Source organism: Montipora capricornis, chromosome 3, assembly GCF_036669925.1.
Source record: "Montipora capricornis isolate CH-2021 chromosome 3, ASM3666992v2, whole genome shotgun sequence".
Classification (NCBI taxonomy): Eukaryota; Metazoa; Cnidaria; class Anthozoa; order Scleractinia; family Acroporidae; genus Montipora; species Montipora capricornis.
In genome coordinates this window covers 61,021,561-61,034,506 of record NC_090885.1, presented here as the reverse complement: position 1 = coordinate 61,034,506, position 12,946 = coordinate 61,021,561, and the positions used below count along the sequence as shown (strand labels likewise).

Here is a 12,946-nt window from a genome sequence, read left to right as displayed (position 1 = left end):
AGAATTCACTGTTAAAGGACTTGGTTGGGATATCTGTGCGGCTGATTTGGTGCTATCTAATCTGGGCTGGGTGGCTGTGACTGCTGGAAGCGGATCACTAGTATCAGTTAGGGCTCATACACCTAATGGCTTAGGAATTGACGTAAGAGAACCAGCTATGCTGCCTACTATTGTCACAAGGAGAGGTTAGTCATGCTAATAGTTGGAGCGTTGACACACGGTACCTTAAACTGGGTCTTTACATATTATATGAAGTGCAAAATATATATGAAAGTCATCTATTTGGACTTTGGAGAAAATTTAAGTCTTGAAAATTAATGATCATGGCAGTTATGAGTGCTACCGCAACAGCGAAATGAAAGTCTGGGAATTAAGGTTTTAAAACGACCTCAGCGTTGCCGGTGCATTGTTCAGCCAATTACGCTATCAAGCCACTGCATTGGGAGCTGGTTACGTTGTGAATTCATGGTAAATCCTTAGAGGATGGATTCACATGACGTACAGAATATATGACAGGTGTATTATACGATATATTTGAATTGATCAGCGCTCATAACTTCAATGATCTAATGGTGTCTGGATAGTGAGCAAGCTCACATCGCCGATTAAAAAGTGTTCTACTAGTTGGACAACTGTAAATTGAATCGAATAAAACCAATTCAAATAAAATCAAGCAGATCAAACCAAACATTGGTTTTTAATGAGGAGGGAAAACCTTTCGTACCCGGGAAAAAACCTCTTCAGTCGGAGTAGAATAAAGAACCAACAAATTCAACCCATCGAGTGAGTTTCAATCGAGTGTCGCAAAACCAAAACCAAAGTAATTACTTTGGCCAATCAAAAAGGAGGAAGACAATCCAGTAAACCAATCAAAACTCGAAGTAATTACACGTAGCCGACACAAGCGCGGGAAAATGTGCGTGCGCAAGCCACGATTGGTTCTGGTTTCACTTCTGATTGGTTGAAAAAATGGCGCGAAAACTTTGAACCAATCACTGAGTGAAGTAATGCAAAACCAAAGAAATTCGCTGATTACTTTCGACACTCAATTGAAAACCGCTCCATACGAAATGGAACGTCAACTCAGCCGCCAATCCACCGTCTCTATGGTTACGATATCTTGACGTCACTTTTACCGTGATAACATGAGTATGCAGTAGAATCGTTCACAAGCCATCTTAATTCTATTGATGGTAATATTCAATTGACGTCTGAAGTGGAGAAAGATGTAAGTACACCGTTCTTAGACACCTGCGCACAGGTGAAGGACGATGGGACGACAAAGGTTACGGTGTACAGAAAGAAGACCCATAAAAACCAGCACCTTAACTTTGCCTCTAATCATCATCTCGAACACAAGCGATCTGTGGTTCGGACCCACCTCCACAGGGAAACAAACTTGGTGACGCAGAAGGAGAAAAAAAAAGGAAGACCAGCATGTGCGAGCTGATCTTAGCATGAATGTTTACCCGGAGTGGACGTACAACCTGCCGGCAAAAAATAGGAAACATGACGGGGGAGCAACGGTTGCAGTGAATTCACTGAAGAGGACACACATTTTAGGCTACCACATGTACGAGGACTATCCGAAAGACATCAGAGATCCTTTAGCGCACATGGTGTTACTGTACATCATAAGCCTAATGGCTGTCTAAGATCAAAGTTATCATAGGTTAAAGATCACACCTCTCTGGAAAATAAACATAGCGTTGTCTGTCATATAAAGCGCATTGCTTGGGTCAAGTATTAGAGAGCTTTAGATTCTAGGACGAGAACGACTATGAGTACGAAATTTTCTCTTACAACAACAGTGAGCGCGCTCAAACCAGCGTCATTTTGGCGAGAAAAACGTGATACCGTCGTCACTTTAGAACGAGGTTTTGCAAAAGTGCTTCGTGTCAAAACAAGTCAACAACACGGTAGCGTTTTTCGATCAGCAAAAAGACCCAGGTAACAGCAATAAGAATAACTGAGCAACCTATATTGCTAACAAAGAGTAAGATTAATCGTACGGGTTATACATTTTCTAAGTATTTTCGCTAAAAACTGCCAGTCAAAATTCGTACTTTTTCTCGTCCTCGTCGTAGAATCTGAGGGATGGGAGAGGCTGGAAGATCAGTAGGGTGGGCTTAGTAGACGCGCTACACTTTAGCCGTTTACGAACATTGTAAGGCTTGAAACATGACATCACAATACAAGACGTTTTTCATAAAGGAATTAAGTCCGACACTTAGCAGGGGTAGGGGGCCAGGACCTACCTCCTGTTTACGGCGAACTAGAATGATCATGTGGATTACAATCACTTGACCGATAATGAAATTTGCCACTCGGCTGATGAAGACGTTGTGATAGCGTCGAAGTACATGTATTGTGGATTAAATATTGATCGCTCTGATTCAGAATCTTTTTTTGATCAAGTTTCTTGTGGCTGTAGTTTTTGACGTCGTCATTGCGCCGTAATTCTTGGTTGATTTACCTCCTCTTTCTTGTGTTTTGTAGGTTCACGTGGAGTAAGATATCAAGGACACCTTTCTACAGAGCGATACGAGGCAACGCGGAAAAGAAACCCTCAGTTAATTAAAGTGCTCCGAGGCCAACCTGTCGGCGAGTTTCAGTGGGTTCGGGAAATAAAGAGAATAAGGCAGGAACAAAGACTATTACTTAAATTGGAGAAGCGAAGCAGGGCTGCCGATAAGAAGTTACTACAGCGGAGTGCTGCGAGTGATCCCCCGGAAATATCCGGGGCGTTTGGAATGCCCTTACCTCTGGGCCGAAAATTGAAAGAATGAAAGAAGTGAAATGTACAGAGATCGTTTCAACTGAAAACTAAATAAAATTTGCTAACTGGTCGCAACAGCAGCAATTCTTAAAAAATATGAAATGACATCAGGGCCCAGTTGTTCGAAAGGCGATTAAGACTATTCCGCGATTAAATGCAAACCGAGGCTTGAATTTTGCCCTTTAAAAAAGCTTTAACCTTGTTAGGTAATTTTATGCCGAAGGAAAGCAAAAATCCTGTCATTTATTGAAGGCCAATTGCAAAACTCTTGTGGAAACTTTCTCTGATCAGAAAATAGACTGCAGTTTCAGTTTTCTGTAATCCAGGATTAGCTTAATCAGGTTTTGAACAACTGGGCACAGGAAGAGGACTTTTCATTTACTCTATTCACAGATATTTTACTCTATTCACAGATAAGGAGTAACGCACACACTTCGCAGTCAACGCAGTCCGTGGCGTTGTGGCCTGTCCTGGTAACAATACCACGTTCGTTACCATCGTTAAGCCGCGTTAATAAGTGAAGGGATTGTTCTTGGCATTACATTCCGCAAAGAAATTTGTTCTTGGTGCTTCGTTTTGTTTTTTTACCTAGAAATCTGGGCCCTGAAGATACGTCAGACCACATTCCTCTCTAACTTGGAACTCGAGAGAGCCCTGGGCTAGAAGTCTGACGAAAATCGTAACCAGTCTCCCTTTGAATTGGTCTTATTGATATCACATGTCGCGTGTTCATTCGGTAATCTGCTTTTTACGGGTAGCCCCAATGCAACCAGAAAATTAACAATGGATTAAATAATTGAAGCCACGTGGTGTGTGAGGACATATGACTTCAAAGCAGGTAGTACATATGTTAGCCTTTATTTTGGAACAAGCGCGATTTGAAACTTGAGAAACAACAGTGAATTTTGCGACCGCAGATCTCTTTTTGTGGAGAAGTTTTTCCCTGAAATTGGTAACCCAGCTGCTTCGGTGCAAGGTAAGGTTTTGGTGTTTTATGTAAGAGGGTTGTCTCAGGATACACATCCTTGTCGGGAAACCTTTGTGTAACTATTCATAACGTTTAATGTGTGCAAGCTTGAAAGAAAGATACCCCGAAGAGATCGTCTGTCCTTCGAATTTACAGTCGCAATTTAGTTGCTACAGTATCGGCAAAGGTTACGTCATGATTTCATGATCGAAAATCACTTGAATTCCACTTTTAGAAAAATGAAATCGCTCGACTATGTTATCCAAAATTCAAACCTGCGTCGTTGTGCAAGTTGTGGTTACTCTTGCATATTATATTGATAAATATCTCAGACCAAATGATTAATGCTTTCTTGTCCAGTTTACAGTCATTTAGCAGAATATCTGGTCATTTTTTTGAGAATTACCCCGAGAGTACGAAAAAAATAATGTTGTCTAGTTTTAGTTCTATCATTGAAACTAACCCTGAATTAAAAATACCACAACAAAATTGCTTTGTTTCTTTTTCTTTTTCCTAAACAGGTTAAAATGTACGACCTAAAACCCTAACGAAACAATTTCAGCTGAGTAACATAAGGGCAGGCTATGGGCAGGAATTTTTTTTGGAATAAAGATTGGGGACTGTGGAAATTTTTAACAAGCTGGACAAATTTCGGACTTTTTTTTCTACAAGTTTTGGCGGGATGATAATTTGAATAATATTATTTTTACTGGAACTTATGTCCCCGTTAGGTAAAGATAAAGGTACACCTTATAAAACGTCGGTAATTCCTTTAACCTTGCTCTAGAGGGTATTCTTCCAGGAAGCCGACGGTGCGCTCATTTTACCCCCCTCTTTCCATCAGTGCTCCGTTTTAAGGGTATTTAAAGCTACTTAAGCTACACTGAAAGGAAAGAAGTACTAGTCGAAATGTAAACTGTGATTAGAACACAGCTCATGCCTTTTTATCATGTATTTTAGGATGATACAGCTCTAGTCTATATTTAATGACGTTCCTTCAGACATAAAGCGTTGGAAAAGCCGACATGAACGTGGGGTCAAATGAAAAATCGAGCGGTCCGGACTCGGAAATTATCGCATTTTACATCGCTCAAGAAGCAGCTGTGGAAAAGAGAAGTGGGGTAAGCTGGTAGCCCAAGAGATTTATTGATATTATATATTTGTATTTGCGCGCTTCAAAGTGTCCCTGTTAAATAAAATCGGCTACGATTACGGCGATTATATTTGTATCCCACCCTAAGCTATTTTCTCCAGTTCACGCCGCGGCGTTTATTCAGAATTAGGGAACTTAAGCACACGCATTTTTGAGACGCGGACGGCAACCGGAAGTGAGCTGTTTTCCCTTTTGAATTGTCTTCACACAACTACATTTACATCGCCAAGTATCTTTTCTCCATTAGAGATGATTAGTGTGGAACTCTTGGAGACACCACTGCTCTGGGACTGCATAGTCGCATTGACTTGATTTCAGGGATCCTTTCGAAAATTCAAAATAACTTGGAAAAGTCACAGGGCTTTCGAGCATGCGCGTGTTTTGTTAACATTCAAAGTGTCCTTCCTGCCAAATGACTTTTGAAGTCATGAGACATTCCTGTACAGGCCGAGAGTAAGGGGGCTTTAAAGCGAAGTTGAACGATATAATTGTATTGCACTCAATAATGCCATAATTATATGTAACACAAGCTCAAGCCTTTTTCTACTGCCGGTTGATCGAGTGTTTTTTTGGTTTAGGAAAACTGCGTTGTCCCTCTCATCAAGCTTCTTTCGTTGCTTTGCGTTCTTCTTGGGATTGTGCTTTTCGCCCTTCGTATGGAATTTCAGCCTTCTTTTACAAAAACATGGTTCTCGAGTCCATTGGATCAGCAGCCTGATATGGAGCTCTTTGATTGGACAGCTGAGGCTACAAAAGCTACAGACGAAAAACGAGAGGGAAGGAATGGTAAGTATAGCACCGTCCTCGTTAATTTTATGTCGTACCATTGAAATTCTGTGAGCTGGGATGAATTTTAAAAAATGTAACACAATAAAAAAAAATGCAACCTGCTTAATTTCAGTGCAAGTAATCGTTAGGTGAATAGTTTTGCACAACGTTATTGAGCCTGTCATTAAAGACCTCTAGATAGGAGGATGAGAACGAATATAAGTTCGAGTTTTCCTTACAGAACATGCGCATAAGGTTTGGAGGCCGTCATTTTTCGAAGTACGCGTGCTCACAACGGAAAATTTGTACTCATAGTCCGTCTTCGTCCTGCGATCTAAAGCTCCGGCTCCACGTTGAAACATTGTTCCAAAACATTCGTCGTATCGACAATGTCAGAACGTGTAGCATGCATGTTTGATGACGTTTGTTCAACATGTTTTGTTGGAAGAATGTTTTGATTTCGATCAAACATGTTGTCCAACGTACAACAAATATTGAAGCGTGTAACGGCCCTTTCAACAATGTTGTATTGCAAAGACCAATCAGAGTTAACAGAACATACGCCATCATAAGTTTGCGCGACTAAAGTGACGTGTTTCCAAAAATATTGTATGCGTATCCAACATTGTTAGAAGCGTTCTTATAACATTGTTGGGACGTGTTCTTCTAACAATGTTACAACGTGTAGCCGGGGCTTAAGGTTCTCCGTTAGCTGATGGATGACAGGAGTCCATAACTTTAGAAGCGTGGATCTCTCTCATTTAGCCATGGCCCAAACTGCCAAGAGTTAATGGTAATCAGACTTAACACTCCTGATTGGTCCCGAACCAGGCAGCTGCCCGAGGGATTGTTACAAAGGACCTTTAGATCGGAGGACGAGGACGACTACGAGTACGAATTTTCTGTTCTGAGCATGCGCACTTTGAAATATGTCGGCCTCTAAACCTTATGCGCATGCTTCAGTACGGAAATACTCCAATCTAAAGGTCCCATATATAATATCCACCAGTAGCCACCTCCACTTCGGTGATTAATGCAAAATCATGGATCGTGCACGGGACATAATGCCGCCACGTTTTCCCGCCAAAAATCTAATTAGGCCTAGTTTATACGTCGCGCTATCGTCGAATTTAATTCAGACGAATTTAATTCCAGGTCCTACTTTAAAATAAATATTTAATTCGACGATAAAGCGACGTCTAAAACGAGTTCAATTCATCTGTTAAATTACATTCGTCCTAGACGCTTTATCCGTCTTAAGAAGACGGATAAAATATCTTTAAAGTGTCATCAGTTTATCCGTCGCACCAGCCTCGCGTCGAATGGAATGCATACATTATTTCCGTACATTATTAATTTTTACCTCTGACCAGGTATATTGCATTCCGGCTGAGAAATAAATTCGACCATAATTCGACTCATTAATTTCGACGCGTAAAACCACGGCACAATTAATGTCGTCATAAATACTTCTGAATTAAATTCGACGATAGCGCGACGTATAAACTAGGCCTAACAGTAACCGTTCTAAAAATAGATAATACCGTAAACCGTTGGGCTGCATTCCATCGCAGATCGACACTTCTTTATTATGGGCCTCTGTTGATGGTCTTTGACGTTCAAAAACGAAGTCATCAAACTTCATAATCATTTTGCTTTTTGTTATACCTTGAAAACATTGAAAAAACAAAACCCGGCTTTCAAAACGAAGCTGGTCGTGGTTTTTAAAATGGCTTTTCGGGCCCCGAAACATTTTGGGGACTTTCAAGAAATGGACAACGGACTTCTGTATCAGTGAAAGGTTGAGCAAGTGACCTATTTACGAGGGAAATGATAAACTTTGGGCTTATTGGTTGAGAAAGACGCGTTTATTTACTAAGTATACAAACAGAAGCAATTACGAAGAACTTTCTACCCTCGCAAAAAATAAAACAAAACAAAATAAAATATTAATCAATAATAATAATAATAATAATAATAATAATAATAATAATAATAATAATAATAATAATAATAATAATTCATGGAGCCTCGAAAGTCACGTGATTGGTGCTCTTGGAAGCATATCAAAAGGTGCAAATACCTGCAAAGATGTACCTGACTTCCTTGGAAATGTACAATTATCGGCCATCCTTGCTCACCTTTTACGGAAAGTGTTGTGCCTCTAAGCTACGGGGTGTGGCTGAGACACAATAAACATTACCCAGTGGAACAACTGGAGAGAATCGAATAATAATAATAATAATAATAATAATAATAATAACAACAACCAACTCTTCACATTGTTAGATACGTTAAACATTCTTCCGCTGGCTGTATGGGGCTTGTGGGGTCCTTGGAGTGAATGCAGCCGGAGAAAGTATTGTCAGGAAGGACAACAACACCGGCGCAGAGTGTGTTTGTCACTTGACGAGTCAGCTCACTGTGTGGGTGTGTCTATGGAGGCAAGGGAGTGTCCAGGAGCCGCGTGCATCCATGCCCGTAAGCTTCAATCAATTGTTCGCTAATAATTTTGAGCTCGACCTGTTTGTTCCCTTGCGTAATTGTGTTTCCATAGAATATGCATTTTGAGCAACGGATGTTCATCGGAAATGGGTTTCTAAAGTCGATGACACACGGTTCAACATCCAGCAACATGTTGAACAATGTTGCACAAACGTGTTGAACGGAATAGAGCTGGTCTCTATTTTCGTTCAAAATCATTCAACAACGTTCAACGTGTTGAATGTTATATTGCAACATTCAACATCGCATGACACACTGTTCAGCATTTGTTGAACGAGAGCTGCAACATTTGTTGATCAACAAATGTTGAACCGTGCGTCACCGGCTTAAGGAGTTTAGCGCTAATAGAAGGGAATTGCTTTTAACTGTGCTATGTCAAAGATTGCAAATAATGAAATTCCTTCCAGTTTTTTTAATAAAGCTCCACGGTTTGAGTTTTTACCCATTTCCTCTACTTAAACGTCCAGAAATGCTGTACCCCTAACACTTATCCTTGAGAAAACCACGAACAGTTACGAAAACCCCAACTTAAGGATGATTGACTTTTGACTACTTTTTCACTAACGGAAATGTTATGGTATCGTATGAAACGCCATTTATTGCTCAACAAGATTCACTTAGGGTGCGTTTGATTGACCATATTCCGGAATAGAAGTTAGAAATCCTTTGTTTTTACGGAGATTCACCTAAGATTGTCAAACACTTGTTAAAATGTTGCTTCAAAACGCTAGACCTACCTTCACATATTCTTATTCCGGAACAGGGTCAATCGAACGCTCCCTTATTAAAGTGACGAAGTAGGTCACCATAGTAACATTAGGGACTTAACGATCTACGACGCGGTCGTCAACGAGAACGCCACGAAACAACAATGTGATTGGTTAAAAGAGGAAAAGTAATCGTGCTGCACGTGCGCACGCATTTTAGCACAAGGTCGTGCGATACTCCACTCAACAACGACGTGAAATCACCAAATTTTAGGTTTTGACAACAACGCGAGCATTCAAATGTGAATCTATCATTCTCTATTTTTACTCTGAAACCGCTCGTGCCAATTTATTTTTAGGACACTTCGCCCACATTGTACGACGCGAACGAGATGGCCTAACCTCGAGAAACTTACGATAGTGCAAAGTTATATTTTGAAGTGACGTTTTCGTCAACGTCGCCGTCGTAGATCGTAAAGTCCCTATTAAAGGCCGGGACACACTAGGCGATAAGTCGCTGCAACAATTCGCCTCGTGTGACACGGTTAATTTCGTGAAAATCATTGTCGCTGCGGCAGAATTTTGTCGCTGCGATCAGTTGCACGAATTCAAACCAGTTTGAATTCGTGCGACTGATCGCAGCGCTGTCGCAACGTGTGTACACTTCCGGCAACAAATTGCTGCGACAAAATATAAATGAACCAATGAGAGAGCATCATGTGGTCCGCCATATTGATTTAGAAAACTAGTTCGCATTCCCCCTCATACGAGATCACTGCGTGTGCAGCGAAGAGGCTTCGTGTCGCAACGACTTGTTTTGCAATTAGTACACATGGAGCGACTTGTCGCAGAGACATGTCGCTGCGACTTGTCGCCGAGTGTATCTCGGCCTTAAAGTCACTTAAACATACTATATTTTGTTTTTTAACGCTTATATCTAAAAACATGGACGCCCCACTCTTCATTGCTGGACAGTAATAGGCAGGGGAAGATAATACTCTAGGCAAAGTTAAAGGAAAAACGTTTGGAGCGGATTCAGAGTCCCTTATGTTACAGATTCGCTCCAGATAATGTTTTCAAAGTTGCAAAGAGTTTCAATTTAACATTTTTGCCATAAAAGTGTGGGCCACGGGAGTTGGTTTTTGAGGTATAAGCATTTAAAGACAAAATAAGGTGCGTCCAGTTTTAGATGGATCTTTTGAGCGCATCTTGTTATTAAGAAACGGTCCAGATAAGAACGATAGCAACAACGGCAACGAACATGTTGGAATTCAATTGGTATGCAAAAAGGTGATAACTTTTCTATTGTCTGTACTTACTTCTGATTGGCTTAAACAGCAAAAGTTAATAAAAGCAGTATTATATTCATCCTTACTTTCCAACCATCTTCCATCTGGTCTTAGTTTAAATGAATTCCGCAGAAATCGTATGTGGGGAACATGTAAAATTGTAAACGAGTCTTGGCTTTTGTTTTCAACTCTTGTGATTGGTCAAAATCTTTTAACACAAAAAAACACCCTTTCAAAGTGAGCTGTAAATGAATTTTATTGCGTTAACGGCTTTCCTGTAGGTTTATGCATTCTCTGTGTAAAAATGATAACATTCCTATGTGGGGAAAGCCCCGTTGCCGCATAACAAAGGAGTCTTGAGTCTTGAGTGAGGCTCCAGCACTTGGCTAAGTAGCCTGACTTCTGGCTGTTATACACAATTGTGGTCTCATTCACACAGAAGCCCTTCAAGCTAATTCTGCCAAGCCGACCACATGCTGGAAAGGTCAGACCACAACACCGGGAACACTGTCCCCTACTCTTTTCGAATAGTGTGTGGGATCTTTAACGTCCCACAGAGTTAATGAACAAGGGTTGTGAGACGGGACCTCCGGCTTATCGTCCTTATCCGAGAAGACTAGAGAGTCTAACCATTTGCAGATGTAATTACAAAGGCAGCACTTTCTCCTCAGTTATTTAAAGACCCTGAGTGTTGGTCCGGCCGGAGTTGAACTCACGACCTCCCGCGTGACAGCCTGGGGCTGTCACTATTGCCGCCACTATTGCTGCCACTATTGCTATCCACCATACACGGATCATTACTTAAACAATACTGGTTGTTCCACATGGTACCCTAACATAACTGTTTCGTGATACAGCGTTGTCGAATCAATCCTTGTAGTACTCATTATAGTACAGTTTCTTGAAATTGTTGAAACTGGTGCGACCCACCTTGAAAATAGCACGAACCTCTATGCAAACTCTGCTGAGTAGTTGACACCGCTTAGACTCAAACGGGACACTTCTTGGTGTTCGTCGAAATCGAGCATTCCGATAATTTTGAATTCTTTGGATGTTGCATTCGATGTGATTTCTTTTTTAACCACATGGAGCCTAATTATTGCACGCTTAGCGTTCCGTATCATAAAATAGACTTACAACCAGCTGTTTTATCTTTTGCAGACAGTTCTCCTCCAGTTCTCGCGGATCAATCACCTGCGCCCGCGACATCTTTTCTCAGTCAAGAGTGTAATGCTACAGTTAAATTCTCGGCCAGCGGTAAATACAGAGAGCTTGTCCCAAGCTCGGTATACCGTCTTTACCCTTCCGCCAAAAAGATGCTCAGAAGTGGATTTTTTGCGATAGAAGTTTATCCTAAAGTGTTGGAAAAGGAGACGTCAATCACTAAGGTACAAGTTAAGTTGGCGCGATATGACGCTGCAATTTTATTGTATAGGCGCTTATCACCTTTTTGCGAGTGTTTTCACAAGAAAACGGCAGAGTTGTTTGCATGTTAAAGAATGGAGGTGTTTGAAACAGCTGGCTTCCCTTTTTTAAACTGATTAAGGACACAGATCCTTGACATCTTGTAAGAGGGCTCGATGAGTCCTGACTGGTCGCCCCCCCCCCCCTCTGAGGGAAGGGGGGATCCTTCAGAGAGTTTTCAAGTCAGCCGTTAGTCACTTAGTCAGTTTGTAAGTCAGTCAATCAGTCAGTCACTCGAGCGGTCTGAAAGTCAGCCTTAAGACACTTTCCATTTGACAGAACTGACCGGCCAGACCAGGAACTCTACAAAGGCTTCAAATTAAGACACTGCATGCGTGGATGATATATCCTCCTCCAGAAGAATGCGAGGGATTATCGTGCAAGTGTTCCTTCAAATTTGTTGCCTTTTCTTTGCAAACTGACGAGTTTGGCTGGCTAGTTCTAAAAAGAGGAAATCACCCTTAGTCAAACATGTAGTCGGTTCCAGTTGGTCTTCCTGCCGCCAATTCGTTGGCTTATAAGTCGGTCTGCCGTTCGTTCGTTCTCCAGTCAATCAGCCAATGACTTGGTGCATATGCTAAATGTCATTGTCTCTTCATCTCTGTTAACAGGTGTGTTTTGAACCCTTTGGTGTATGGTCCCTGTCGGCAGCCCGAAAAGTGTTCCATTTGAACAGGTCAACCAGGGCCTCCCTCAAAGAACTGAAATCAAGCCGTCTGATTGGATTAGCCATAGCCCTTCGACCAGAGGGAACATTATACGGGGTGCTTTTAGCCACAGGAACCCGAGGCGGACTTTATAGCAACGTTTACTACAGGAGATTTCGTGGAAGAAGTTTTCACGAGGAAATTTCATTTTAAAATAAACGGGAAGATAGGTTGTCAAACACAAGACCGTAAATCATTGGCAAATCTCCTTTTTTTTAAATGTTTGAAGCACCACGCATTCTTTAGGAAAATACTGGTGATTCTAGATTTCTTAGATAAACATTTTTACAAAATAATTGAAAAAAAGCGAAGAATTAATATTTTTATATCCTGAAGGTGCCTTTACATTAAAATTTGCTCGAGCAAGCGAGGATAGTCCGTTATTGAACTACTTTGGGTGGTTTTTGAGTCCCTACTTCGATTCCTACTTGGCTTCAACACCAGTTCGAATTTTCACTCACTTGAAGCTACTGCTTGTATTAGGCAAATCCCTTATCCCTAAAATTACTGAGACTGTTATCCCTAAAATTACTTATCTTTGGAATTTTGCAATAGGAGGCAACTTCAAAGTGTAAAGCGACCCGTTTTTTAATAGACAACCTAATTA

The 12,946-nt window shown here is 41.1% G+C and overlaps 2 protein-coding genes across 3 annotated transcripts in view; both read left to right on the top strand.

The window, feature by feature from the left end:
- LOC138043591 (nitric oxide-associated protein 1-like) overlaps positions 1-2,849 on the top strand; it is an 8,983-nt gene extending 6,134 nt beyond the window's left edge. The window contains exons 6-7 of the mRNA XM_068889940.1: positions 1-185; positions 2,500-2,849. The exon at positions 1-185 is cut by the window's left edge and continues 53 nt beyond it. Coding sequence (XP_068746041.1) covers positions 1-185; positions 2,500-2,789 — 475 coding nt within the window. The 3' untranslated portion in view covers positions 2,790-2,849. The remainder of the gene's footprint in view (positions 186-2,499) is intronic.
- A 140-nt stretch (positions 2,850-2,989) lies between these two features.
- On the top strand, positions 2,990-12,707 carry LOC138043593 (uncharacterized). Of its 2 annotated transcripts, XM_068889943.1 has the most exons (6): positions 2,990-3,755; positions 4,707-4,867; positions 5,478-5,685; positions 7,957-8,148; positions 11,330-11,556; positions 12,244-12,707. In XM_068889943.1, the coding sequence occupies exons 2-6, from the start codon at positions 4,772-4,774 to the stop codon at positions 12,490-12,492; spliced, it is 972 nt and encodes a 323-aa protein (XP_068746044.1). In that variant the 5' UTR covers positions 2,990-3,755; positions 4,707-4,771; the 3' UTR covers positions 12,493-12,707. The 2 variants fall into 2 exon arrangements, with proteins under 2 accessions (XP_068746044.1, XP_068746043.1); XM_068889942.1 differs by having other exon boundaries at positions 2,990-4,867.
- The last annotated feature ends 239 nt before the right edge of the window (positions 12,708-12,946 follow it).